A 27,755-nucleotide genomic window follows, 5' to 3' on the forward strand; every position below is an offset into this window, starting at 1 on the left:
AGCAATAATTTATTATCCTTTTTCCTCATGTAGCACACCTAGAACACATAGACCTGGCTAAAAGTTGTTTAACACATCAAAAAGAGACTTAAAACATGACAGCAAGACTACTCAAGGTGTCTCTTCACAACCTGTGGTAGAAAAATGAGCCTCTATGCAAGGCACAATGAGTGCTTGACTGAGATACAGATTGGGTCATTTGGCATTATAAAGATGGAATAAGATAACTTATTAGACTCAAATATATAAATAATGTTCATACAGAACAATACAAAATCGTACGTATTGTATACAATACCATTAAAATGGTAACGTCTTGCGGTATGGCAAACGATTCTCGTAAACCCATTAAACTGCAACGAAGACCCATGAAGATCTTGATAAGAACAGTTACAGATATATACATTTCAGATTTAAAAGATGTAATGGCAACAAAAGCCCGTATTCAAGTACTGTATTTTATATCGCATGGAAACTTGCCATTTATAAAATACAAATGCAAATTCATGGAAAGAAACACTACATTAAACCACAATGTAGTGCGCAAAATCCTATTAAAACTGTCTTTTATACATTCTAGTACGAAAACACGGCGAGGTCTGTAACGGTAGTGTCAACGTGTCAATATATCAAAAGAGTTTTTGAACATTCACATTTCTTGAAGTCTTGAGTTTAGCTGAAATGAGTTTTTTTTACCAAGTATTACTCAGTTTCACAAAACATGAAAAATATCTGCATCTTCACCTTTATACAATGGCCACTTGGAATGAGGCAAGTACATAAATCGGCACAGCCTTGGGTCATATTCTTCACTATACTGTGGTGACAGAAAGGAAGGCGTTGTGAACTTTGGTACCCTCAGGGGCTCGTGCTCCATGGCTCATGAGCTCTTGAATGGTCATCCAGTTGTCAAGGATCTTCTTGTTTCGCTTCTTCAGCATCTTCTTGTGACTGAGCTCCAGGATGCTGACCTCTCCACTTGCCGTCCCCATGGTCTCTCTGAGGCACTCAAGCCGGCTCCTCTGCATGAACTCTCTCCTGCGCCGCTGTTCTCTGGCCCGTGCTAGCTGCTGCTTACGTTCTTCTTTACTCCAGTATCGACCCATTTTCAACTCGCTGACTGCGTCGTCATCTGTAGTCATCCCACCGCTGCGTTCCTCTCGGATCCGTAAGGCTCGTTCGCGCAGGATGCGATCTCTTGCGGGCCTACGTGCCACATACCTGGTTCCGTCTGCTCGCACTTTGACCTTCCATTCAAGCCTGCCAGGTGGCGTGGGTCCAGCCCGTCCACGAAGGCTGAGGAGGCTAAGCTGGCTCTGGGAGTACTCAAGAGAGGAAGAGGAATGCTGTTGTAGGAGCTGTAGGTAACTCTGGTAGTGTCTTGTGCTGGTAGGCTGGGTTGTGGTGTTGCTGTGGTAGGGCGAATGGTAGTGATGAGCGGCTGCAACCCTATTCCGGTTTCTTTCTTTCTCACAGCGCTCATCATCAGCTGGAAGCGCTGGATCTGACTCCGAAGGGTTGCTGGGGCTTTGCTCCAAGCTGCTGGAGAAGGCCTGACTGGGTCCTTGTGAACCAGGACTGGTGATGGGGGTCTGTAAGGGTGGTGTGGAGCTGGTGTACGTATGGGCACGACTGCAAGTAGGGCTACTTTGGCTGGGTAATGACAAGATGGGACTACTGTAGGGAGTCTGCAATTGTTGGGTACTCTGAAGGTTCCTCTGGTTGGTCATATGGACCCGAGGCTGTAGAGAGTGATCTGGTGAACATTCGGTTCCCAGTGGAGTTGAACGGGAACTTTCAGCCGTATTGTAGGCACTAGAGCTGTCTTTATCTCTGAGCTTCTCACTTTGTAGTCTCTCAGGATACTCAGTAATATCCGCAAGCTTGCCACGACGCAGTCGATTTTCTTTATCCATTCGAGGAGAGTCGTGCTTGCTCCTGCGCAGCTGGTGGGCTTGCATGATGCTCTGGCACTCACGTTCAATGCTACGCAGCTCTTCGTTGAGCATGTGCAGCTCCCGTGCCACTCCGCTTCCACCCTGCTCCGTCAGGCTGCACTCGATAGTACTGCTTCGCCTGTAGACCAACCCGCATTCTCCACCATTACGGATCTGGCACTTGAGCTCCAAGAGTTGCTGAAAATGGTCACACTCCACCCCATTCTCGCTCAACCTCCCCTCCTGAGCCTTCTCCTGCCTGTTTAAGCCAACGGTGTCCATAGGAACCAAATGAGAGCCCGCTTCCCACCTATCCCGAAATTGTTTTTGAGTCCATGTTTGGGGATGAAAGAGCGATTCACATTCAGAGCTTTCCTCAAAGCTGCATTTTACACCACTGTCCTTCTCCAGAATGGTTGAGGAACATGTAGCTGTATCAGTACTTCCTGAGGCATCCTCATATCTTTTAGACTGCAAAACAAGAACAGACACAACCCCTTAATGCCTTTCTTAAGACTTGGTCCTGTGGAACTTTAAGCAAATATGGTCACACTCACCCGCTTTACACAACCTGCTGTTTGAAGAATTCCCTCCTCTTTCTGTTCTTCTAAAATCTCCATCTTCAGCTCCTCTAGGAAATCTTGATGGTCCTCATCGAGCCAGCTTCCATCCATCTAAGAGAGAAGATCCCAGCAGGGTTCACAACTTTTGGACTAACCAAAGGGTCAAGATTTGGCTTCTCATGACTTTAAGGTGCCAATAGTAGATGACATAACTGCAAAAAGGATCTTTTTACTTTGAGGACATTTCTAATTCATATGACTGTTGCAAAAAAAAAAAATTATATATATATATAGAATTTATATATATATATATATATATATATATATATATATATATATATATATATATACATTTTGTATATATATATATATATATATATATATATATATATATACATTTTGTATATATATATATATATATATATATATATATATATATATATATATATATATATATATATATATAATTTATTTATTTAATTTATAATTTTTTTTGCAACGGTCATATGAATTAGAAATATCTCATTATATCTCATGATATCTCATAATTTTCATGTGGCTCTAGAAAAGTGACTTGGCATTTATGGCTCAGGTGATTGGCTCACAAAAACATTTATATTAAAATGGCACACAAAGAGAACTATGGCACTAATGTGGGTTAAGACTGGCTACCGGTCTCACCTGTCCTTCAGGTCTGGTGACAAGCAACACTATGGATCTGGAATTTTCATTTGAGAGAAGAGCGACAGCCTCTTCCCTGTTCTGCACATCATGACCATTTATCTGGAGGAAACATGGACACAGAGAGACAATTACATACACACAAAAATAATGAGAGAGTACTGGAAGCACACTTCATCAGTGACAGAAGTGGAGCAAAATTGCATTTCCTCACCCATCCCAAAACTAGGCCCCCCTTCTGAGATAACAACCTCTAGTCAATTATGCATTTACTGGAGGAGAGACTTTGCATCGATTACTAAGACTGCCGACTGGGCTGCAGGAGCCACAGCATTTATAAAAAGCTGTTGTGGCGGTACACGCCCAGGCACACAATTAAGCAGCCTTTGACAGGTGCCGTTCATCTTTTCTTCTATAGAGTAATGGCACTGTCAAAAGAAGATAATAGGGGTGGAGAGAGTGAGACAGACGTGCACTGAACCACTGTATTCATCTCCTTCACTGTTACATCCAGATGCCTTGAGTCCTTTGAATTTCGCTCTCTCTTTATCTCCTTTTGCTCATAAATTCTCCAAACCTTTAACCCTACTGTCACTGCTGAATGTCACACCAACTCGTTCTACATTCTGCAAAAGCAGAACCATTTAAAAATGATATTTAAGTGCAATTTATCATGGTTTTCCAGTTGACTCAATAGCAGCTAACTACTTTTGTTCAAGATTTGGATAGATACACCACTATATACACATTCGGATTTCATTATATTATTACATTTTCAATACATTTTGTTTTATATATAAATTAAATGTATCCCACCTGTAAAATTCTGTCTCCCTCTCTGATGCGTCCATCCCTCGCAGCTATGCTGTTGAGCTCGACCTATCGACAGCACAATAAACATGCCATCAATATGTAAATATGTAAATTGAACACACCAACAACAATTCCCTGACTTATCACAAAAAGAATTCAGTATTGTAATGGATTCATTTGCATATCTGTTCTAATATGAGATAAATCTATTCGTTTCAGACTATTTACAAAAGAAGGCAACATAATTCCCCCATATAATATAAAATGGCTGGAAGTGAATACAGCACAGAATATATAAAGGATGTGGGAATGTTTTCCTTGCTCCAACCCCCCGCCCCCCTAAAAGTAACACATATTTATATATTCAGAACGTTAATTAAAAGAACCATATTCCTTGTAAAAATGTATATAAGAATATATACTGGTTAACTTTTCTTCCTCTGAAATGAAGATCTCACACATCAAAGACATGCTGATAGTGGAGGGAGAAAAAAACCTTGCAGTACATTATACGCATTTAAATGCAATTTTAATGACTAATATTTACGTAACATACATAACTTTTCTGTAGGTTGTTTATGATACATTTTCTGGAGATGATACAAAAAGGAGAAGCGATTCAGCTTGTTTGACATCAGGTGCTCCACATTTACATATCTCTGAGAGAGAAATGGTGTAAGAACAGGCAACATCTGTACAATAAAGTAGAATTCTCTCTGTTGAAATGCAGTCCCTGTTTTCAGCCTTTGTTTTCTTTTTGTATGTCAAGTAGGTGAAAGATAAAAAAGTGCCATTTTACACTCCACAGGAGACAGGATGGGAGCAATTCCTTGCTAATTAAAATCAGCAATTAAAACACTGACAAAGAACTGTCTGTATGCTGAATTATTTTCCAAACTTGACTTGCTCTCTTCATGCTTGGCTCAGTCCTGGTAGACTTTCATTTGCCATTTGAACTTAGGAAAAGAGGAACATTTTTTCATATTAAACACTTTTAATTTCAGTGAAGGTCTACAGTGATGTAGAATGATGAAAATGGATCAAACTGAGCTTTTATCTTTTGATTACTTTTCAGAAAATTTAAATTGCTGTTAAAAATGGTTTGCTCCGAATAATTTGATTGCCTGCGTCAGATTTGATGCTCAGTGCCACATCCTACAGGTGACTTCAAATACTGCTAATTAATTTAAAACAGATCGCCAAATTACCATTCTCTGTTCTAAACACATTATTCAGTTCATTTTCAGTAGATCTTTGTCTGTAAATTGAACTGCTGCATTAAAAACTAGTCTGAAACTATTACGAAATCTCACCTTTTTTATGGTTCAACACGTGGTTTGTTAAAGGAGATGATTAACCTTGAGAAACTTGGACAACATGAACTATTTTATTGTCCATCCATCACCAGTTTTACAGCAGTTTTACCAAATTTTAAAACCCTGATTTTTTTTTCAGCAATAAACTTCTAAAGAAATTGAATAAAAGAAATAAATAATATAAATAATATAAAACACTCAATGTCAAAATGATGGTCCCAATTTTAAAATTGCAAAACAATTACAACTACCCACCTGACCAACAAAAATGCCTATATCGTCCTCATCATCAGTCCGGTAACAGAGAGTAAGACCCAGCTTTTCCTGGCTGTTCATTCGACAGAGTTCAACCTCCTGTAACACATAAACATCTAAACTTATCAACCGGTTGCATTGTTTCAGAGTAGTCAAGTCATCTTTAATGTTTGGCTTTAAATAAGAATGAGAAGGATGACCAGCAATGGTTCCTTCGCCTACAATGAACATCAAACGTGTCCTATAATGATGCACACCCCTGAAATATGATATAATAAAGCAGGCAGAGGGGATTATATGTCAAGAATGGGAGTGACAGGACTGCACGAGAGACATTCATCTATCAAAGCAGATGCAGTTAGCCACAGCTCGACATCCCAGTAAGACCGGCCTCAGGCAGAACGGCTCATTTATCGGTCGACCGTCCTGACCGAGCACTTGCATCATACATCAGCTACCCCACCCTCCACATTAACAAGATTTAACCACCTCGACTATATGAGGTTTATCCATTTCTTACACCGCACTGTCAAGTATCCTTATTTGGTAAATCATTTCTAAAAATAAGATACCAACATGTCCACGGTGCCACATCCTAAAAATAGGCTAACTCTCATAATTCAGCTGAATCTGGGTTTCTGTCAGTCCGCAAAAATGGATGCAATTCATCACCAGCAGTTTTAATGTGGCTCCATATAGATCTGCTCAAGAAGCTTGGCAATAAGTCATATTTTCTGCAAGTCTATTGTACAGACCACATGCTCATCAAAAAGGATCAACCAAGCCATCAAGCAAAGTAATCCACACAATCTCCCTTAAACTAGTGCAGGCGGTGATGAAACTGGCGAATCACAGTGATAATTTCATAGATCGTAGTATTAATCCAGTATATGTGCCATGTTCAGAGAGCTAAAGTGGTTCTGTCAGACTTTCCTCTTGGTCTGATATGAAAGATGTCCTTGTGATGGACAGATTGAAGTTATCTCGCATGGAAGAGGCTCATCCGGGCATGAAGCAAAGCAGACTAATGCAGGATCCATGGAGGACAGTTATCTCTGCTTATACATTTTGCATATACTGTAGCTACTTATGCACTATGCAACTTTGCATAACAGATCCAAGAATGAAAATACGGTACTAATTTGCTAATAGAAAAACGATTTCTGCATTAAAAAAAAAATCTAATTCTTTTGATGAAACATCTGTTGACAAGCTATACTTCAATTATTGCAAATAAAAATAATGCTTCATTAACATATGCATTTGTTTTTCTAAAATGAGCTCAAGATCCAGTAGGAAAGAACATTAATGCCACTAAAATAAAACTAATCACATCTCAGCGGAGTCTAATCTGCCCCCTGTTTATTAGTCAAAGTCTTACTGGCATAGTTTAAAGGTTCTCCATCTGTAACATGCTACTTTGAATCATTCATAGCGAAGGAAAATGCCTTTTTGAAACTCTTAGTTTTGAATTTTTTACAATCAAATGAACCCAGTAAATCCTCTGACTATACAACTCTTTCTGTTGAAATCTCATTCAGATATTTTTATTGAAATAATACATAAATAACAACCGTATAATGGTATGTAAATAATAATAATAATACAACATAGATAAGGAAGCATTAATGTGTTTAATGTATTTCTACTTTTTTTTTCTTTGACAGTGATATATATTGTAATTATTTATTCAATCACTCCATTATGCCCCACACATTTTAGATGCATGTAAGGTGTAAACAGCTGGGCTGATCATTAGTTACTGGTTCACCCCAGGTGTATATACATTACTATTCAAATGGTTTCAGAAAGCATTTTACTTACCTCACACTCAAATTCAACTGCCCTGTCCACCTCTGCCTGTGTGCTGGCCACATATTCGGGACAATCAAAATATTCATGCTCCATGGTCTGAATGGAATGACAACTAGAGAAAGAGAGAACGAGAGAAGCCAACATTATACACTAGGTTAGTTTTATGCCTGATATGCCCGAACTATAGACCAAGCCTGAAGCCATGCGTTACACTCCACAGAAGATAACAGAATTTGTTTGTAGTCTGGGGCACGTGTAATTACAAACAGTAATCATTAATCTGTTAACACATCAAGCTGGGGTTCAATTGCAAATGCACTGTTCCAAGATCCTAAGCAATCTGAGGAAAGCACACACACACACACACACACACGCACACACACGCACACACACACACACACACACACACCAATGAGCTTAATCTTTGATTTTGCTTAGTTGTAGCCAGACAATCAGATTAGCATAAATAAATCCAAACAAAACGCATGCCTTATTGGACAGACCGAAGCACTCGGAAAGCTGTAAAAGGGTATAAAACACCAAGAGAAAGCTCTGTGCCAGCATGTTTGATATTTTAGTACTCCATTAGGTTTTAATTACCCTGTATACAACTCATTACAGGAAATGTGTAAGGGAAGCCACTGCAATAATTACATAGGCCCTGACGTGAATTTTATGATGGCAGTGGGGGATATTTCATGAGGAGGAAGGGGGTAAAGGCTTCTGCCTGGTGATGAAGCAATTCTTGACAATAACGTGTGTGTGTGTGTGTGTTTGTGTGTCTGTGTGTGTGTATATATATATATTTCAGAAACACACACACATAAAAAAATTTAATTATAATAAATAATACAATTATAATAATATATATTTATATATAAATGTATTTATATAATATACTTCCCATATATTTGCAATTACATTTATATTTGTGGAATTATAATTTATATTTTATTTAATTAAAATTCCCTAATTAAAAATGTATTTATAATATATATAAATAATATAAATAAATATTTATAATATTTATAAAATATTAACTACTATTACTACTACTACTAAATATATATATATTGTGATAAAAAAAATATATTGTATGATATAATGAAAAAAAAACACAGTACAATAAATAGTATGAGGATTAAGTCTAAATCTAATTAACAGTCTTGGCTTCACATTACCTGTCCGACAGCAGGAAGGGGCAGATGTCTGGCACTGGTGGGGTGGTGGGTCTCATCTTAGCCAGAGCCATGATGTGCTCAAATGTGATGTCTGTCTGAGTGCACACATCCACCACACACACTTCCTGTAGGCTGTTTGGGTTCTGGGACGAGGGCCCCAACACCTGCACCACAATGGGATCCTTGCGCATGGCCTCCACTGCTCCCTCATGTCCAGACTTGGAAAATTCACGCCCATTCACCTAATAAGAGGTGGAACTATAAATATCAATAGAATTCAAACCACACAGACACACACACAAACTTTTGGGTTGTGAAATAAGCGTAAAACATTACATGGTTTATTTATTTATTTACATTTTTTTATTATATATTATATTTTATTATAAATATATTATATATATATATATATTTTTTTTTTTTCTTTTCTTTGTGCAATCATAATGACATCTGACATGTTGCACCTGACACCTGTCAAAGCCTCCCCATCAGAATTCATTCACCCGCATCAGCAGGTTCACTGCCAGACCAATTAAATGAGCTTGTTATAAACCCAGAGTACTCAGCCCTTTAACCATTTATTTTAGACAGAATCATACCCGAGGGAACACACAAACCCCTTTACCTTTATGCTGTAAGGTTTGTGAAATAACTGACAGGTCAATACCCTACATGCCACTGCTGAAAATATTTTTGTGATTAGTGTAAGCTTATTTTACTGGTCCACACAGAAACCCAGGAAAAATCAATGAAAATAGAATGCAATGCAATAAAAGTCAAATGTAGACAAAAGTGTATTTATAATGCACATTCATTCATGCATATTGTGTCGTATATTGTAGATGTCATCATACAGGTGAATTTATTAGCTAATGCTAAAGAAAAAAAAATTCAAGACTGGAGCTACTTTACACATGATTTATTCTAGACTGAGAAATTTTCCTTCAGCTATGTGGTTCCTGTGAGGCAGAACTGAAAACCAGCTTAATTATGCAGGACTTTCTTTAAGATTCCGTACCCTCATTTCACATTTCTTGTGAAATTCAACAACAAAGCATGGCCGTTTCATTTATTTTCTACATGCCAAGTACAATTGCTGTTGAACGACCTCAACATTTGACACAACATGACAGGGACCTTTGCTCTCAGACATTCATCAAATCATACAGGCATCTTGCAACTTTCCTTACAAATAGACTGAAGAGCAAGGGATCATTGAGCTTGATGCATTTACCAGATGGGTAAATTAATCCATTGGTAACTAGGAAACAAGTCAAAATATGCACACAGAGATGGAAACTCTCTACCTGCTGAGTCTCGTCTTCAGAGCTGGCTGGGGTCATCTGTGCAGCAAACTCAACAGATGCAATCCTCAACACCAACAATAATAATTGTGTCTTGTTGAAGCACATATTTTTAGACACGAAATAAAGGAAACTAAAACCTTACACCCACAAAAAATATGGCAGTATGAGGGTTAAGACAAGATGGAACCAATGGGAATAAAGCTATTGCTTTACTCTGAGGATACACTAATAGGTGTCAAGCATATAGCTATACATTTCTAGAGAGACATACTGGATATATGTCAGCCATTGTATATTTATGTCCATATACTTATTTCCTTTATTTTTGCAATTAGATTACCTTTTACTAGCATGCATCTAATGATCACTCAGAGTAAATTTGTTATCTTAAAGTTAATTTTTAAAAACTTTAAATTTGTTAATTGTTTTAATTTTTAATTGCTGAATCACTGGACTGCAAAATAAGCACGCCATGGTTGGTTTTCAAGTTTGGCTACTTGTTTTATGCCCATAACATATGTTGCTTCCTAAGAAAGTGGTTTAAAATCATCTATAGTCAATGACTAGCCACTGGTGGAGAAACAGCCCATTGATTCCCATAGATTTATATCTTGTCTAAAAGATCAGCAGGTGAAGAAACTCTGGAGTTCACATTGGTTAACTTTGATCCAGAGCGATATGAAATGAAAGGTCATTAATGTCGATGAAACGTGGCCGCCAAAGCTACACCAACCCACCTCCACATTCCACCTCAATACATGACTCTGAAAAGGTCAGGTGCCATCTGGGTTTGATAACAAGGTCTGAAACTGGATTGTACCGCAGTCACCTCAGACCCATCATATTGATTTCAGACTCACTATACCAGCTCTGCCTCAAGAGGACCATGTAGTACATCTGAATGTTGAAGCAGAATCACAGCTAACATCAGTGGTGGAGAATACAATGTGTGTGTTTTTATGTGTGTGTGTGTGTGTGTGTGTGTGCGTGTTGTCGGAGCTGTCATATTTGTGTCAGTTCTTGTCAGGTGACATATCTACAGGCTTGTTTATTTTCTCCAAGCTGAATGATTTGGCACAGGTGAGATAAGCACAAAGAAGTGATAAGACTGCATGTGTGTTTGCTTAAACACATGTGGCATGAGAGATAAGAATTGGATGAGAACCTCTAGGCCGGTCGACTAAACAACGGAAAATGCAACAGCTACAGGAAGACGTACACACAAACAGCATTAAAGTCAATCCAAAAAGTACAGATAGTTGTTGAGAAAACTGACAAAAGAGCTAAACACTGGTGAAAGACACTTGACTATAGTCTTTTATATGGCACATTTGTAAGGGAGTCACACTTTGAGTTTCTCAACACTGTGAATCCAAAAGGAATGAGAGCATAACAGTGAAATCCCACCTGGGAAGTGTCAAGCAATCAGAAAGGATTCTTCAGGGTATTATGTGTGAGCAAAAACACAATATCTGACACACGATCCCATTCACAAAACCGAAATCATCTTATCTTCATATTGAGCACATGGTCGAAAGGCTCAGTCACCCATCGATTCATTGTAGGAGCTCAATGACAATGGCACATGGAAGTTTCATAAAAAAAAGAAAGACTTCCTAATCATTACAACTTTTAATTTCTGTTGAAAATCTGAATTTCGCATATTGCTTTAGAGCTCAGACTCTCTACGAAGCTGCAGGAGTCTTTAAAACACCCGTCGACAACCATCATCTCGCTGTGCAAGAGGAACCACACAGACTCTGTCACACAGTCTGTTATTATTTTAATTCATTTTCTTCATTAGATTTACTTGGAGACTGATAACTAACTCGCCGTGCCCTTAACTATTCAGATATTCAAAAAGAGGCTATTAACTATTTGCATATATGCTATTTTCCATGTAGTCTCTGCACTGATTAATCAACGTGACAAGAAATTAATGAGAGGCAATTAGTCCCCTAACAAAATGCATGACTGAGTGAGAGATGGACAGAAAAAAAAGTGCAAGGACTTTCTGTATAAGTGAAATTTGGTGCAAATTACAGTACTGTCAATGTGTGGCAGCTAAAATGTTTTGTCTGATTATAAGTATAAGCCAAGCATAACAGACTGCAAACAAACAATTAAATTGAGCAGTTTAGTAATGATAATAACTTGGGCTAATTATTTTAAATAATACGGCATTCCCACACTATCCACCACTATGAACTAGGTGTGAAAATTATCAGTTTGACAAACCTTTTTTGCAAGTAAAACTAGCAATATTTTTTTATCAATTAAATATTTAAAAAGGAATAATATATATATGTTATCATTAAAACATTATTTAATATTATTTAAATCACAAATACAGTATTTAGAAAAATGCTTAGGTAACTGTTTATCTATCCAATGGCATTCAGTGTTATTTTATTATTATTTATATACTATTTTTAAATATTATATATATGTTTTCATATTTTGCTTTTTGTTTTCATTTAAATCTTAGTTTAAGTTTTAATAATTTTGTTATGTGCTTTTAAAATTTTCTTTTAGATCCCTCAATTTTAATTTCAGTTATAAACTTAATTATTTTAGTTAGTTGTCAAAGCTAAATTTCTAATATTCATTTAAGCTTCAGCTTTATTTCAATTACCAAAATTTTTTTTTAAAACAGTATTTTTTTTTTTTTTTTGCAACTCCATTTGGTGTTGCTATTTAAACCAAATGCTATTACAAATTTCACCTTAAGTATTCTAAAGCTAATTATACTTTAGAAATAAGATGTAACACCTAAGGCATCAGCATCTGCAAATACATGCCTTCCCTCACCTTGCCCCCCAAACATATTACATATACAATATATTCTCACATAAGTAACTTTGATTACACAGTATAACCATAGAGATTCAACCATCTCTACTGCCATTGCTTATGTGTGTGCTTTTGCATTAAATTCAAATTCCTCTTTAGGGACAAAGAATTACTACTCAAAGAGGTTTTCGGTGGCAGTATGCCACTGACTTATTCTGTGGGAATCAGGCAGTGGGAGTTTGACTACACAACACAACGCTGACAGAGTTCACCCTGCAGGCGAATGTCTACCTTTCACAACATAATTAAATTCTCCATTAGCACCAACCTTGGTTTGATCCTCCGAGCAGTATAAATGCCTCTCATTCTTCTCTATTTTTTCAGCTACAAAAATAAATAATGCATTTGAAATAGCAGGCACATATATCATAGGGAGCTGTGTATGTCTAACTAATGAGTCCTTCAGCAGGACCCAGCCATGGATGACATGGGTTATGACAAACTGCGTCAACAAAACATTTATTTAGTCTCAGTGCCTCACTACAATAACCCAACGCAAGCACTCTCAATATGTACGATCATACGGCATGCTGTCATAGAGTACATCATGTGTACTGAATGTAGATGTAGGGAATTGTTTTTCCATTACAGGAGTGTGAATAAATGAAATATTCTCTGAATGAGAACAGATTTTTGACAGGGTTGTGTCTCTTTGTCTTCATTGCCTGCCCTATTTGGAGAACTTAAACCTGACATGCTAAAACACGTAGGGGCTTGTTGCTCTTCCTGGTCACTGTTGGATTTCATCAGAGTTACCGTAGCACTAGAAATTGCTACGGACATGACTTCAAATTGATTTTCCAAACACTTCCACCATATGGAATTGGTGGGAAAAACAGACAGCTCTGCCTCCAAATTGCTGCTTCCAGAATGTAATATCTAATATGACAGATAAAAATGTCTTTGTAATCTTTAAAACTAAAGTTGCAGCTCTCATAAACCTCTCACACAAGTGCTTGTCAATGCAGGCGTCTGCTGTTGCAATCTCTGCTATTTTGTTGTTGTTGTTCTGTCTTTATGGTTTTGTTTTCTAATTGTGAAACAACAGTCCGGACCAGTGCTGCCACCTTGTGGAACAACCGATTAGAGCAAAACAAATTCAGTGCATCCAAAAGATTCACAGCGACAAAAAGGTGTAATGCACACAGGGCCATAGCAGGGGTTCACAGGGCCCCAGTGCTGGTTGAACTACTTGACGCTGTTTGAAATTGTTTAATTTGTATGTTCGTTCTATTTATTTATTTGTGCTATTTACACAATGTTTACGTTTTTTTCAAGTTTGTAGGTGTCAAGGTACAGAAATGGAATAATTAAATGTAAAATAGCATTGCATAGTCTTCACTGTAAAAATGAAATTTCGTTTATATATCGTATTGTAAATATCGATTTGTCGGAACAAGAGCAAAAAGAGACAAATTCGGTGTTGGAGCATTTTTAGACGTGTCTCTGCGTGCGCCCTGAACACCAGAATACAGCGGGTGCTGAACTGGTCTCTTTCACAGCCTTTTCTGCTTGTTTAAACTGTGATTTGTATTTGTTCGTACAGGTGCAGGAGGAACTTCGAACTTCAGTCTGTGAGACGCAGCTCTCTGCGTGTGCACAGAACTCAGCGTGCGAGTAACCATCTACTCAGTTGAGCTTTTCCGTGTCTTTCAGTGTACTTTGGGCTTAAGTTAACATTCAAATGTAGTTCCTACTCTACAGTATGCGATTTTGAATGAACCGAATGTTTCTGTTAAGCTAGTCAGGGTGTAAAATTTTTTTAAATCAAGCAACTGCTAGCATACCACTCTTACTAGTACGCTACTATTACACACTTCAGCTTTGAATCTACAGACCTTCAAAACCATTGATCCTTATTGAAGCAAAAAACTAGACCAAGGCCTGAGTTTTGCTATTGGTTTTGCTGTGCAGTTGAGTTCACTTCAAGGTTCACCAATAAATGTCATGGCAAAAATGCTGTTGAACAAGCCGACAGTAATCATAACCATCACCACAATAGAAGAAGGCTATGCAATACAACAATAAAAGGAGGGAAGACCTAAGGTTCAGGGTTTTTTTTGTACATGCTGACTCTCACCTGACCAAATGCTAAAAACTACTGATTGTTCCTGAAGGGCAATGGACGTGGTGTCTCGGCCTTGGCCTCTAGTTATGGGTACTGCACTTTGCGAAAGAGAGAGAGAGAGAGCACGAGAGACAGATTTGAAGGTGATTTGTCGTTTCAGTGGGTTTGCTTAATTATTTCAGCTGATTTCTGGTAGGAGTGTCCCACCGTGCCTCACTAATGACTTTAATGAAGGACTCTGCTCTAGAGAGACGCAAGCTCTATTCCAAAGCCTAGTGAGTTGCCTTTTAAGGCAGCATATATGAACCGTTTCGGAATGCTCTACATAAAGGTAGCAACTCCATGTGCTACACAAATGAGTGAGGGTGAGTAATTAATGACAGAATTTTTGGGTGAACTAACCCTTTTTAACATTTAAAAGGTTAAAATTCAAAAGTGTGACATTCCTCTAGACACGGATTTAACTTCACAGTACAATGCATTCTTTTGGATTCAGTTTAAGAGGAAACTGTAAGAAAGGTAAGCGGAAGATGATGACTGAATGGTACAAAGAAGAACAGATGGATCTAGTGTTCTAGACACACAGTCTAATGTAGTGGCTTATCTTCCACTGTGAACTTCATTCATGTTTCTCTCTTTCAGACTGACTCTAATAGATGTAGTGCGTCCGGTGCCAGGGGCTTATTATCTGGTACTTCCTCCTACACACATTAGACGAAGATTAACCTTACATCTGCCATCATTACAGGCAGGAACACCACAAACAATAGCCTTATAAATATACAAAACAAATACAAACACACACTATGTACCGAGCAATATTTCTAAATTAAATCAAGGGCGGGGGAAAGTAACTGCTAACCCAATGTATCAGGGTTCAAGAGGAGGTCAGAGTCTGTACCAGTGACTTTCATGCATTCTGACAATGCATGAAGTTACTTTTTGAGTTCTGAACCTAAGCGAGGTCTAGTTGTTAGCATCGTCAAAATATACATAGACATGACAGAAAGACCCCCGTTGCTGTATTTTTCCACTATAAAAGCACAAAAAGTGGTGGTGCACACTAGTGTGCCAATCCAAACACATTTCTAGACAAAAACATAGGCATCAAAGACCACATTATTGGCTGTGAATCTTTTGTCCTGCATCCGATGTTTGCGGTCCAAAGCCTGATGAATGCATCTGGCATTTGAGCGTAGGCTGGCACGGGTCTGCCATGCTCTATGTGTAGATAATTCACCACTACAGGTGTGGCACATGGCGGCTGCCACCATAGGTCCAAAACTGACATCTGCTCCCCATCAAACCTAAGGCCCAATATTAAGATCAGTCAACAAACACGGCATTCATTATAGCCAAACCTGCACCTTCTGAGTAAAACCATGTACATTGTGTGAGAAGTTCAATATGTGAACGACGGATACAAATCAAATTATAACAACCCTTTAATGAGCTACCAGCCGTGAGATTTTTTTATCTCCCAAAACGTGTGTGTAATTCCTGCTCTTCCTGTTACATGCCAATTAGCATTATTCCTCATGTGTTGAGTCAGATTCCACTAGACGAATAGAAAAAATAGCACACGCCTACACACCTGAACACTCTTCAAGAGCACATCAGACGTGTGTGAATGGACATCCAAACACACGCTTGCTTAAAGATCTTCTCCGACTCACGCAACCCCATAATACACGCCACGCTGGGTTGTTTTGCTGTGCAATTTAACTCCATTCAGCCTGTCAGCAGTCAGTCAGCGCCTGCTTTTACAGTTGCTCAACGGATGACTTCAAGTATGAATTGGGCATAATTGGCTAATCAGAAATAGACATGGAAGAATTTGAATGAACAGATAAAAAGACAGAACAGTATTTTTCACACTATAGAGCAAGAATATGGGACACACTTGTGACTCCATTAATTCACTATTAATCATTGTTGATTAATATAATATAATAATATAATAAATATAGAGATGAAAATTAAATTTTTTTGAGGTATTACATTTATAATTAAATAAATACACAAACATAAACAAATTCAAACATTTTTTAACAATAATTAATTAAATAAATGCTATATAGTTGCATTCTCACCAGTAAGCATTTCTTAATGTAGAGTTAATAAAAATACATAGCATAGCATAACATAACATAACATAACATAACATAACATAACATATATGTTTTGAGATTCACTTTTTACTTCAGTCAATATTTCTAGAGCAGCTTTATTTGTTTATTACAATAATAAACAAGCAAACAAAAAGACTAATCATTTTTTTAAATAAAAACATTTATGGGCTTCACATTTAAATAATAATAATAATTATTATAATTTTTTTTTTTTTTGAAGTAGACATTTGAAACTAACCAACAAAACCCCTTGCTTGAGTAAACATATGCATACTTGAACTGCTGAATACTACTACTTAATATAATCCTTAATATATGCGACAATTTACCTATATGACAACTAGCCTGGTCACTTCCATGATATCTTCCTTATTAGGCCAACGTGAAAGCAAACAAAAGGACACAAAACTGCTAATTTCCTGGAAAGGATCTGCTCTAAGACTTGAACCCTACTGATGTTTCAGAAAGCAGATCTGATTACGGCATGGAGACTCCATGGTGTGCCCCACAGATGGGCCGCTTGATATTTAATACGCAAACGGACGGCACAGCAGACCTCAGAGAGTTGCTAATGACTTTTCAAGCATGCTAGAAAACCAACTCAAGTTTGATAGTGTCACAGTATCGAATAAACACACAGAACCCTTCCAAGGCACGCAAGTTTGGACTCAATGACTGAAAAGGCCTGAGCGACAAGCAATGACAAGGGGGATCAAGGACATATGAGATCTACAGACTTCAATAAGACATGCACAAAAGTACAGACCAGCTACCAGTTCAACACATTACAACCAAACACAGATATGAATGATTCAACCGTCACTAATTAATAAAAGCTCACTAATTCTGATGTACACTAACTTTGGATAAAAGTAGTAAAATTGATCATAATATCAAAATTAATCATTAAAATGAAACCACAACTGTTACACACAGTATAAAAATGTGTGTAGAAATTAAACAATGTTTAAATAAAATTGGAAGATTAAATGCAATGGTTATGGTTATTTCACTACTCATTTAGATATTAAACAGGCTTTAAAACAATAAATAGGAAACTGTAATAACATTTGATGGATTTTCATATTTAAGAGTCTGGAACGAGTACAACAAAACAAAAAGGTATTAGGTTTTAATGTAAAAAATGTCGAAATCTCAACTCTTCAGAAATGCACGTTTTTTTTTTTTTTTTTGTTAAAGGACCCTGACTACAAGTTCAACACATTTACAAGGAACGTTTGAGTGATGTCAGCTTATCATTGCTGTTGAATTAAGGATGTCACAGTGTGCTGGTGTCAGACTCCGAGGAAGTGACCCGGGCCGGTTTGTGTCTCACACTGACAGACCGTCACTCACACAGGGGGCCGAGGCCAGCCAAGAGGAACAGACAGGAGCAGTGACCTCCCTGTATGTGTGTGTGTGTGTGTGAGATGTGTGTGATGCATCCAATCTTGTCTGCTATTGCCAGATATAAGACAGCATGTATGCAAAGACACAAGGTCTCTCTCCATAATTCTGTTCCATATTACAGTCCATTCAAGTGTACTACTAACAGTTTGAAGTTATATTGAAATTAGACTCTGATCAGCACTACAATTTAATATCCCATAATTCCTCAGCCTTCTGCTCTCTGTTTTCTCTGAGAAAATGTCTCACCTTTGCAAGAACAAAAGAACAGACAGAAAGTGGGGTGGGGGAGGGGTATCGTATCACCCACATTTTGCGTGCCGTACAGACACAAGAAGCCACTGAGATCCATTCCAGTGCCTTAACCTTGCACACACACAGATGCTTTATTATTTGATATGCATAATAATCTTACCAAGTAACTGCTCTACTGGGCTGAACAGCAATGCTCGCAGATTGTTTTAATACTGCAGACACATAACCCATAAATTATCTGGATTTGTCTGAAGAGCTCTCGAACTGTAATTCTCTGCAATACACTGGCAGCTGCATAACGCACACGTTATTTCCTGCCTGGGTTCTTGGCCAGATGGGATATTAGGAATTGCCATCTAGACGTATGTACCTGCTAATTGTGTGTTAATTACAAATGGATCAATCCACAATCCTCCAATGCACTGCTATATAGACCCAATCAATGCAGAACAAATAAAGAAAAAAAGATATTTAAAGTCATTGCAAATTGCCATTTGAAACCTCTTTTATTAGCTTGATGTGCTATAGTTTGAAAAATGATATTCTGTGTGCAATTTGAAAAGCAATTTAGGTTTTATCCATAGGAAATCATTTGGATAATGTTATCTACCGTGTCTAAATAAACTAACAATTAAGCACCATAAACTAAAGCTACATGTAAATGTAACCATCACAGCTTTATACATGCACAGTGTGAAAATGTTTTGTATTTTGTGAATTTTGATTTCATGTTTCCTTCTTTTGCACAATATATGAGGCATTAACTGGGTTCAGCAATTTCAGTGATTTTATCCAAGAGCCATGACAAAAAACACCTCATGATTCAGATTTTTTTTAATGCAAGATCCATCACACTAGTTCTTCTCATTAAGTCAAGTGAACAGCGGTATGTAGATTTAATGCCCTGTGTTTCATTCGTGTAGCACCCATGCGTGACAGAGGCGTAATCAGTCCCTTTTGACTTGCCAATTGGGCAGACTCACAGACGATTGCATGATGAAGGAAAGACAAAACTCCATAACTTCTTATAATTACCAATCAGCTCTGAGGCCCAGCACTAATTACACACCAGTGTGTCTAGGGCAGACAAGCAGGTCATCTCCTTTGTGGTTCCAGACAAATAACTTTTTCTGTTCTGCTGAAATCAGATGATTTTCTTAAGAATGAAATTGAGAGGCCAGGACTAGTTTAAGAATATAAAACGACAAGTTTGTGAGTAAGGAACAAGAGTTCATTTATGTATATTCATAATTTTTGATTTGTTTGGAGTTCATAAATTTAAAAGGAGTTCACAAATTATTCTGCCTGTTCTGAAAGGGCAATTAAAAAAAAAAATAAAAATAGACGCAAATAATAAAATGCTGCTAACTGCAACTTGGCCTACTTAGAAAGAAATTGAAGTGTTTAAAAGGGGAGTTGTGAGTTAAAACCTATATGCAATAAATATTCTCCAGAGTGTCTGGTTAATGCAAAGTACATTTTTGCATTGCACGGATAGTGTGGCCGCATAGGTGGTGTATGGTATATGGAAAAAAATGAGATGGGCTCATAGCGAAGATTTTCAATCAGAGGGTCTGACTGGTCGAGTGGATTTGTTATAGGGATGTAAAGGTCAAGCCTGCACTTTTTAAAATGAAATAACACAAAAAAGAAAAGGTCACCTCATAATTTCACTGAAGTCATACAGGAAGCAGATCAGACAGAAGTGTAAAATCCCATGAAACTCAATCCACCTGAGTGGTAGAGACAGTGCCAGCAATGATAATGACCCTGTTGGCACTTTTTATTACAGTTGATGCTATCTTATAAAAATTGTTAAGAAAAAGATTGGCTGAGTGCAACCTTGCACAAATGTATTCAAATTGTGTCCGAAAAGCTGATATTTTAATGCTGATAAAAAAATAATGAAAAATAGACAGTATTGATATTCCTATTGTTATTATACAAGTGAATTTAGGCATCACAACATAGTAATGTACAGTATGAAAAATAAATACTTATTTTGTGCTATGCTCAAGATTTAATGGTTTTATTAAATTATTTATTAAATAATTCTGTTATTGAATAATTAGATGTTACATTGTGGCAAAGGTAATGTAAAACAAACGTAAAAATTGAGGAACTGCACAAATCAATAAACCAATATCAACTAACACTAAAAAAATAAACTAATGAATATTAAATTCATTAATAAGTGAGTGAGTGAATGAATGAATGGTCTCAAAATATGGTGTCCCTAACAAAAGTGTCTTATTTCTTGTAATTATTACATCATTAACAAAAAATAACTAATAAAAAAAAAATATCATTAACAAAAGAGTAATGAACTATCATAGATCTGTTCGTGCTTTTGAAATTTGATATTACCTTCTACATATTTACATGAAATCTAAAAACTTGTTTGCAGTAAATGTGAAACCATACACACAACAGCAGGTAACCCGATACATCTGGTAAGGAAGATCAGTAGCGGCATAAATGACATGAGACATAGGTTTAGATGAGGTCATCTGCTCTCATTCCAGATCAGGAGAAAAAGATAAACTCAGCATCTGTCATTTCACTAAAAGAGAAAATCATCAGGATCACTGAGAGAGTAGAGCCTATTTTAAGCAATAATTATGCAATCATTCCATGCATGCTACAGTCAAAAAGAATGATATGGGCTTTAAATGAGAATTCCATCATATACACACACACAAGCATGCTTTGCCTGGGCTGGAGTTGGCAGGGTGCTGATATGATCAGCCCAGGGTCTGTGCTATCTGACAGACTTATCATCCAACGCGCTCACAAGATCAATCAAAACTACATGTTTCTCTGTCTTTTCCTTCTTTCGTTCCACACCCAACACATTTCATCAGCAAGAAGCATCGTTCAGAAAAAGGCTCCGGGACAGGAAGATGGATGAGAGTGTTCTGAGAGAGAGACAGAGGACGTCGCCCAACAGTGACGATGCCAATAAGAGAGACCTTGGTTCAGGCAGGAGTGTGAAGAATCCTTACACACATACACACTTAAAACTCAATCTTACACACTCACAAAAGACAGCTCCTGTTGGCAGGTCTCTCTAAAGGTTGCCCTCCATCTGTGATACACTGACTGTCCAATTCACTCATCCAGATCCATATGGTTGTTAGTGATCTCGGGACAGACACTTTCTCTGACCCTCGATGGCCACCGTATGGGGCGCAGAGGTAAATGGATGCCAGCTTGAAACAAGGTGAATTACACAGCAAATGTAATTGACGTAAATGTAAAGGTAATTCCTGCTAAGTTCTTGTTTTGTTTTTTTATGTTACTGTACCTATGAAATTTGTGGAGCTACAGATACTAAAAATGAGCGGCTGTGTGATATTAAATGTGTGGGAGGTGATATCTCTCCTTTGCCTCCCATGCTGATCCACAGAATGGAAATTACACTGAGCATCTGTCCCCAAGGGATCCTGACCATGGCCGTAAACTGCACTGCTCCCATGAGCCTCAGTGTTTCATCTCAACTGAGTGAAATAGCCTCCATCACCTAACACAGATTGGCTGATCAGCAATTACCAGTGTTTTAGAGATTAATAGGGAAATAAGTACATTTAAATGGTTTGATGTTAACAGTTGCCTCACTCTGTGCACCTTACAGATTTAGCCTAGCAGTAGATCACATTTTAAAATATACTTCTGCCAAGGATTTACATATTTTTTCCACCCTGCACTATAAATGTTTACACAGTTTGTTCAAAAATTACCATTTTATACAGACATCCAATGGTTAATGTAAATTCACAATAACTGTGAATTAATAAGCATCCACCATTCCCCTTTTCATTGGTGTTTGCCATCTTGTTTTCCACGGCACTGCATAAAATAATGCTTGGTTTCTCAAAAGCTTTGATATTATTGAGTGTTTATATCCCCTCAAATCAAGTTATCTGTAATCAGACTTGAAATGACATCACATATTACATCACAATGGATAAACAGCAGCTAATCACAGAGATTTTGTCAGTTTGATCTGCCAGCCAAATTAAGGTGAAACGGTTCAGACCTTAAAATCCAAAACTTGATCTTGCTGATGGAGCATAAACACACAGACCTCCGAGACTGAGAGTAAGAGAGAGGGAAAGAGTGCGGGAGTACGGTTCTTTGTAACGTGGCTAACAAAGAAAGAAGAATACATTTCCATGGTGAGCCCATTGAGGGGTAAACACTCACACTTAACTCATACATCTCACAGACCACCAGGGCTAACAGGGCTGTGCTGCCAAGAATAGTGTCAAAATTGTCAGGGGGCGTGAAATTGCAGTGTAGGCGTGTGTTTGTGTTTATTCATGTCTGCTTCTTGTTGTGACTTCAAGAGTAACACGGTGCAACATTTCTTTGATTTCTTCTTGCGAACATGAAAGCTTGAAAATTTAAATTGTCGAATAAGTCACACGCTTCCTTGACACACTTTTGCGCCAGCTTGGGAATTCACTCCAGAGAGAGTAGATCCAGATTTCCCTCTCCTTTCAACCTTCCCTAGTACTTTCATCCTTTCTGGAGACATTTGCATTAGTTCTTTCTCTCCCCGTTCTGTCGTTCATCCATCGAGAGTTGAACTTCACTGATAAAACTTCAAAGGGAGCGACATGTGACATATAAGAAGTCATCTCATGTCAAGCAAAAAGCAAACCATAACCCGCCAGACACATACACACAATCTCTAGGGTGTCACAGCGGCAACACAAAAATGCTGCCAGCCACTCTTCACTCTATTGTTTCACAAAAGAGCAAGTGCTTGTACAAAACTCCTAATCACAGGCAATACAGCACTGTTATCAGCAAGAAGCTATCTGAACAAGTCACTCTTAACACAAGCCTGCTGTTTTGAACCAGTAGGGATCAATCTTCTACCACTTCTATCTGACAGGGATAATCTCCCAGACTGGCTTCCACACAGACTAAAGGCACAGTTTACCATCTAATTAGGGCACTAAAGCCATTTTGTACAACAGCTTAATGAGGCGGCGATCAGAGCAACATGAAAATATTATTTTGCACGCTTGGTGCTCAAGAGGGAGCAGGGACTCTGAACTCCCATGCAGCATAGGAACATGGGCATTCCTACAGCTCGGACAGAAGTGGAGACAGGAGTTCAGCCAGTCCGAGACTAGCATCAACCCTAAACGTTAATGGTTATTAAAAAGCTAAATTGATCTTTAAATATTGTATTGAACAACTCTGCTTCTAAGAATCTGTTACAGGGCTCCAGTGGGTGCCAACTATATAGGCAAGGGTTTGGAAACATGGTGGTACTAATCATGATCAATGATTCTTTAGTCATTTGTTCAGGTCTTTGCACATTATCCAGACTTGGTTCTTTCTTGCAACTCTACATAACAATAAGTTTCACCAGAGTGTGAAATCCTAAATTCTCATCATCCTACCTTAAAGCGTCTTGTACAACAGCTGTACCTAAATGAACAAGAACATTTGTGTTCTTCAAATCCTTCTTCCAATCCCTGACAAATGCTTCCAGGTAAGTCCCCAATGCAGTTTGGGAATTCAACACAACAAAGAGTTCCCCTAAAGAACTCTTCACACAAGACCGTGCAGATCCAAACACAGAACAACTACTAGTACCAAACTGGATGTCTTAGAAGACACTTTTAAAGCACAAGGTTTTGAGTTCAAATCCAGGTTTGTGGTCCTTTCCATTCCTGCAACTCTTTCTCCCTCCCATATCACTTCCTATCCACTTTCTGACATTCCAGTCCAAAAAAAGCCAAAAATGAATCTTAAAAAAAGGGTTTCCCTATCTACTACTTGGAGGAGTAGTGCCCTGTCCCTTGAAACAAATGCTTCTTGCATTATTCTTATTTGTAGGTTGCATTGGATAAACAAGTCTAAATAAATGAATCCGTTCATCTAACAGAGTTGCCTAGAAAAGATAGAGAACATATCTCTATAGAAGGTAGAAACTTCCATGGAAGTCCCATTTGATCTCACAATTTAACTTCAGAAGGATTTCAGGAGTAGGTTAAACAAGTCGACTCACCTGTGCGATCTCATACAGCAGCTTGTAGTGCTCCTCTCTTTTCTGCAGCGTGCACAGGTTACAGCCCATCTCACCGTCTCGGGTCCCCCAACAGATCTCTGGAAGTAGTGCACACAAACAGGCACACCGGGGATTTCCCTCAAATCTTGAGTAACGTCTCTCATCAGTAGGTACCTCTCTCCCAGTCTTTGTGTAAAAATCACACACTGACCAGCTTGCCTGCAGAATTCCTTGTGAATGACTGTCTGTGTGTGTGCATCATACCCCCTCGATCTCTCTGTGTCCCTCTCTCATCCACACTACCTAGCAGTCATCCACGCTGTACGAAACCCCTCTTCATAGAGACACACCCCCTTTTCTCACTCGCACGTCTCTCCCTCTCTCTATCCCTCTCTCGGTTCCTCCCTCTCTTTCTATCTAAAGCTCAGTGCACATGACTACACCTACCCTGGCTCATGAATAATAATGACTATCTGTTGGTTATTCATAAAAGATGATGCGTAGAAGGTGCTATGACTGTGTTAACTGGGTATTTATCTCAAGGCATTAAATAAGGTGCTAACGACCACCAGCTGAACAACTAAAAATACATCTCACATTTAGATAACACAAATGTATTTATTATTTGATTGATTTATGCTGTTCATTCCACAGTCTTTAGTGATTCTATATTTCATGAATAGAAATTGGCCTTGTGAAAGGAGAATAAATGGCCTGTTTTAAATCTCTTCAGTGAAGTATGAATAAATGTTGAAAGAGATTTCAACCATTTTGTGAACACTATCCATTCCAGACATGATGCAATAAACTAAGTATTTTATGTAATTCAGAGATTTTGTTCCTAACCAACCGCAAGTAGCTTAAATTAGCTCAAATTGGATCCGAAAAGCATGTATCCCAAAGAAAAGTTTGTCATAAGCATTAAAAAGGAAGCGAGATATATTGCAACAATATCAGTTATCATTAACCAATATTGCCAAATAATCTGGACTGGGGAAGAAATGTAATAATCAAATATAGAAAAGGTCATAATGGTTGACAACTATTCTAAATACTGTAGGGGGACGTACACAACTCATACTTTATGGTTGTTATGGCCTGCTGTATTTACCCACACATGTCAGTGGTTGATAAATTAGATTTCTGTTGGTGGCTTATTGAAAGACAATGGTCCAGTAAATATGCAAAAGAAACAGGAAGAGAGACCAACCACTATTGATTGTCCTCAAATTGGATTCCAGACTCACAGTGAGAATAAAAGAGAGAGACGTGTGGTGATAACAGTATACCGTAGAGGCAGTTGTCCACTGGCTACGAGACGGCTCTCTTGGGAAGCAATAATCCGATTTTTTGGAGCTTTAATTTCACTCAGCAGGTTTGGAAAGGATCTGAGCCAAATTTCCCCCAACAGGAACTTCCCTCTCCCAAACACAGCTCTCTACAGTCTTCCACAACATGTGCCTGGAGATAATGAATGCTGGAAGGCACATTCTAACTCCATTTCTCGCTTAAACAGCATATAATTAGAGACGGTTCTGCAAGACATGAAGAAACCAAGGTTTAAAAAAATAAAAAATAAAAATCAATAATAAAATATTTACATTATTAATTATTATTAAAAACTAATACTAATAATAGTAATAACAGCAACAATAAATATTTTTACAATTTATTTTAGAATTTATTTATATAAACAGTTCAAGCTTTGAACCAAACCAATCCATTAATCAATGCTTAAAAAAACATTAAGTATCAAAGGGACTCTTTTCCATTTAATCCCATTTAATGCCATTTCATGCTATTCTATTCTCTTCTATTCTACTTCAAATTTCGAATCCATATTCACTAAGGAGGGAAAGGTCATCTGCAGGGATCAGAAGGCGATGTAGCAGATAACATCAGCTGCTGACATCACGGGTCACTGAAGGTGACCCCTAAAAGTGAAAACATCAGGAATAAAAGTGGCTAGAGATGCTACAAAAGGTGACCTCAAGTATCAATTGGGCATCCTTGAGTCCTGAAACTGTTTAATAGCAATACCTTTCAATTGTTTAAAATTAGCATTGATACATCCACCCTCGATTTATCTGCGCTAAAAACAGCAGGGGAGCACAATCTTTCATTTACAGTTCAGGAACCATAAGAATTGCATCTCTGCTCTTTTGCTAGCAAGGGTGGGGGAATATGTGAAATGCCCTTCAGTGTCATTGACACAGTTTAGATGAGCCATCAGTTTCAAGATACAAAATCCAGACAACACCATCTGGGCCTCTGATTCCTGATGCATGATACAACTTGTTCTTAAGAGTCCCATATGTTAAAATGATAAATAAGTGAAGTTAATTAAGGTTTAAAGCTATTAATCATGTCACATATATCTCCTGGATGGTCTTTACCTATTGTTAGAGAAACTTATGAAGACAATAATTCATTGCGTAACTGATATATATTATTTAAGGGTTATTTGAGACCCTCACATGTTGACGTATGTGAACAACTTTAGATGACTGTTCACACCGTACACGTACACCAAAACACACACTAAAATGATGGGAAGGTGGTGTTAGAATGGAGATATCAGAATGACTGAGGGCTAATGTGCCTTGTATCTCAATGCCCAAAAAACATCAATTATTTAAACCTATGAATCATTAATCAGAGCAAAAACACCAGTATTGCTGTTGTTGGAGCCTAGGTTGAGGCGTAGAGACGTGAAAACACTCCTAATGGAGACACTTCAGAGACGGGCGATGTTCAAAATGCATGAAGACTTCAGACAGAGTTTTGGATGAATGAAAACAGAACTCAAGACAATCATGCAATATAAACTTATGAAATATTAATACAATGGGCTGCTGAAGTCTTAAACACATTGAACATTTTCATTTTTTCAGTGATTTCAGTTATAGCTTCCACTCGCTGAACAACACAAAGTCCTAAATTAATGTATGTGATTAGCTCCTCCATTGCTATAGCGAACTCTGAGGTCAAGTCAATTTTCTACCTCACAATAAACAATCAGACCATGAATAGGGTCAATGCCCTAAAAATTGTCATTAATTCAGTTTATACAAAAAGGCATAGATAAGTATTGTGGTGCATTGGGGTTTTGGACAGAGGGTTGAGAATTTAAAATTGCAA

General features: G+C 37.8%; 1 protein-coding gene across 1 annotated transcript; it reads right to left on the reverse strand.

The window, feature by feature from the left end:
* LOC127975669 (PDZ domain-containing RING finger protein 4-like) lies at positions 1-24,896 on the reverse strand. Its single transcript, XM_052579715.1, has 8 exons — positions 24,615-24,896; positions 8,562-8,803; positions 7,390-7,492; positions 5,566-5,664; positions 3,998-4,060; positions 3,182-3,283; positions 2,495-2,611; positions 1-2,408 (listed from the first exon to the last, which is right to left on the reverse strand). Exons 1-8 carry the CDS (start codon positions 24,681-24,683, stop codon positions 813-815), a joined length of 2,391 nt encoding a protein of 796 aa, XP_052435675.1. The 5' UTR covers positions 24,684-24,896; the 3' UTR covers positions 1-812.
* Positions 24,897-27,755: the final 2,859 nt, after the last annotated feature.

The sequence above is a fragment of the Carassius gibelio genome, chromosome A4 (genome assembly GCF_023724105.1).
Source record: "Carassius gibelio isolate Cgi1373 ecotype wild population from Czech Republic chromosome A4, carGib1.2-hapl.c, whole genome shotgun sequence".
Lineage (NCBI taxonomy): Eukaryota > Metazoa > Chordata > Actinopteri > Cypriniformes > Cyprinidae > Carassius > Carassius gibelio.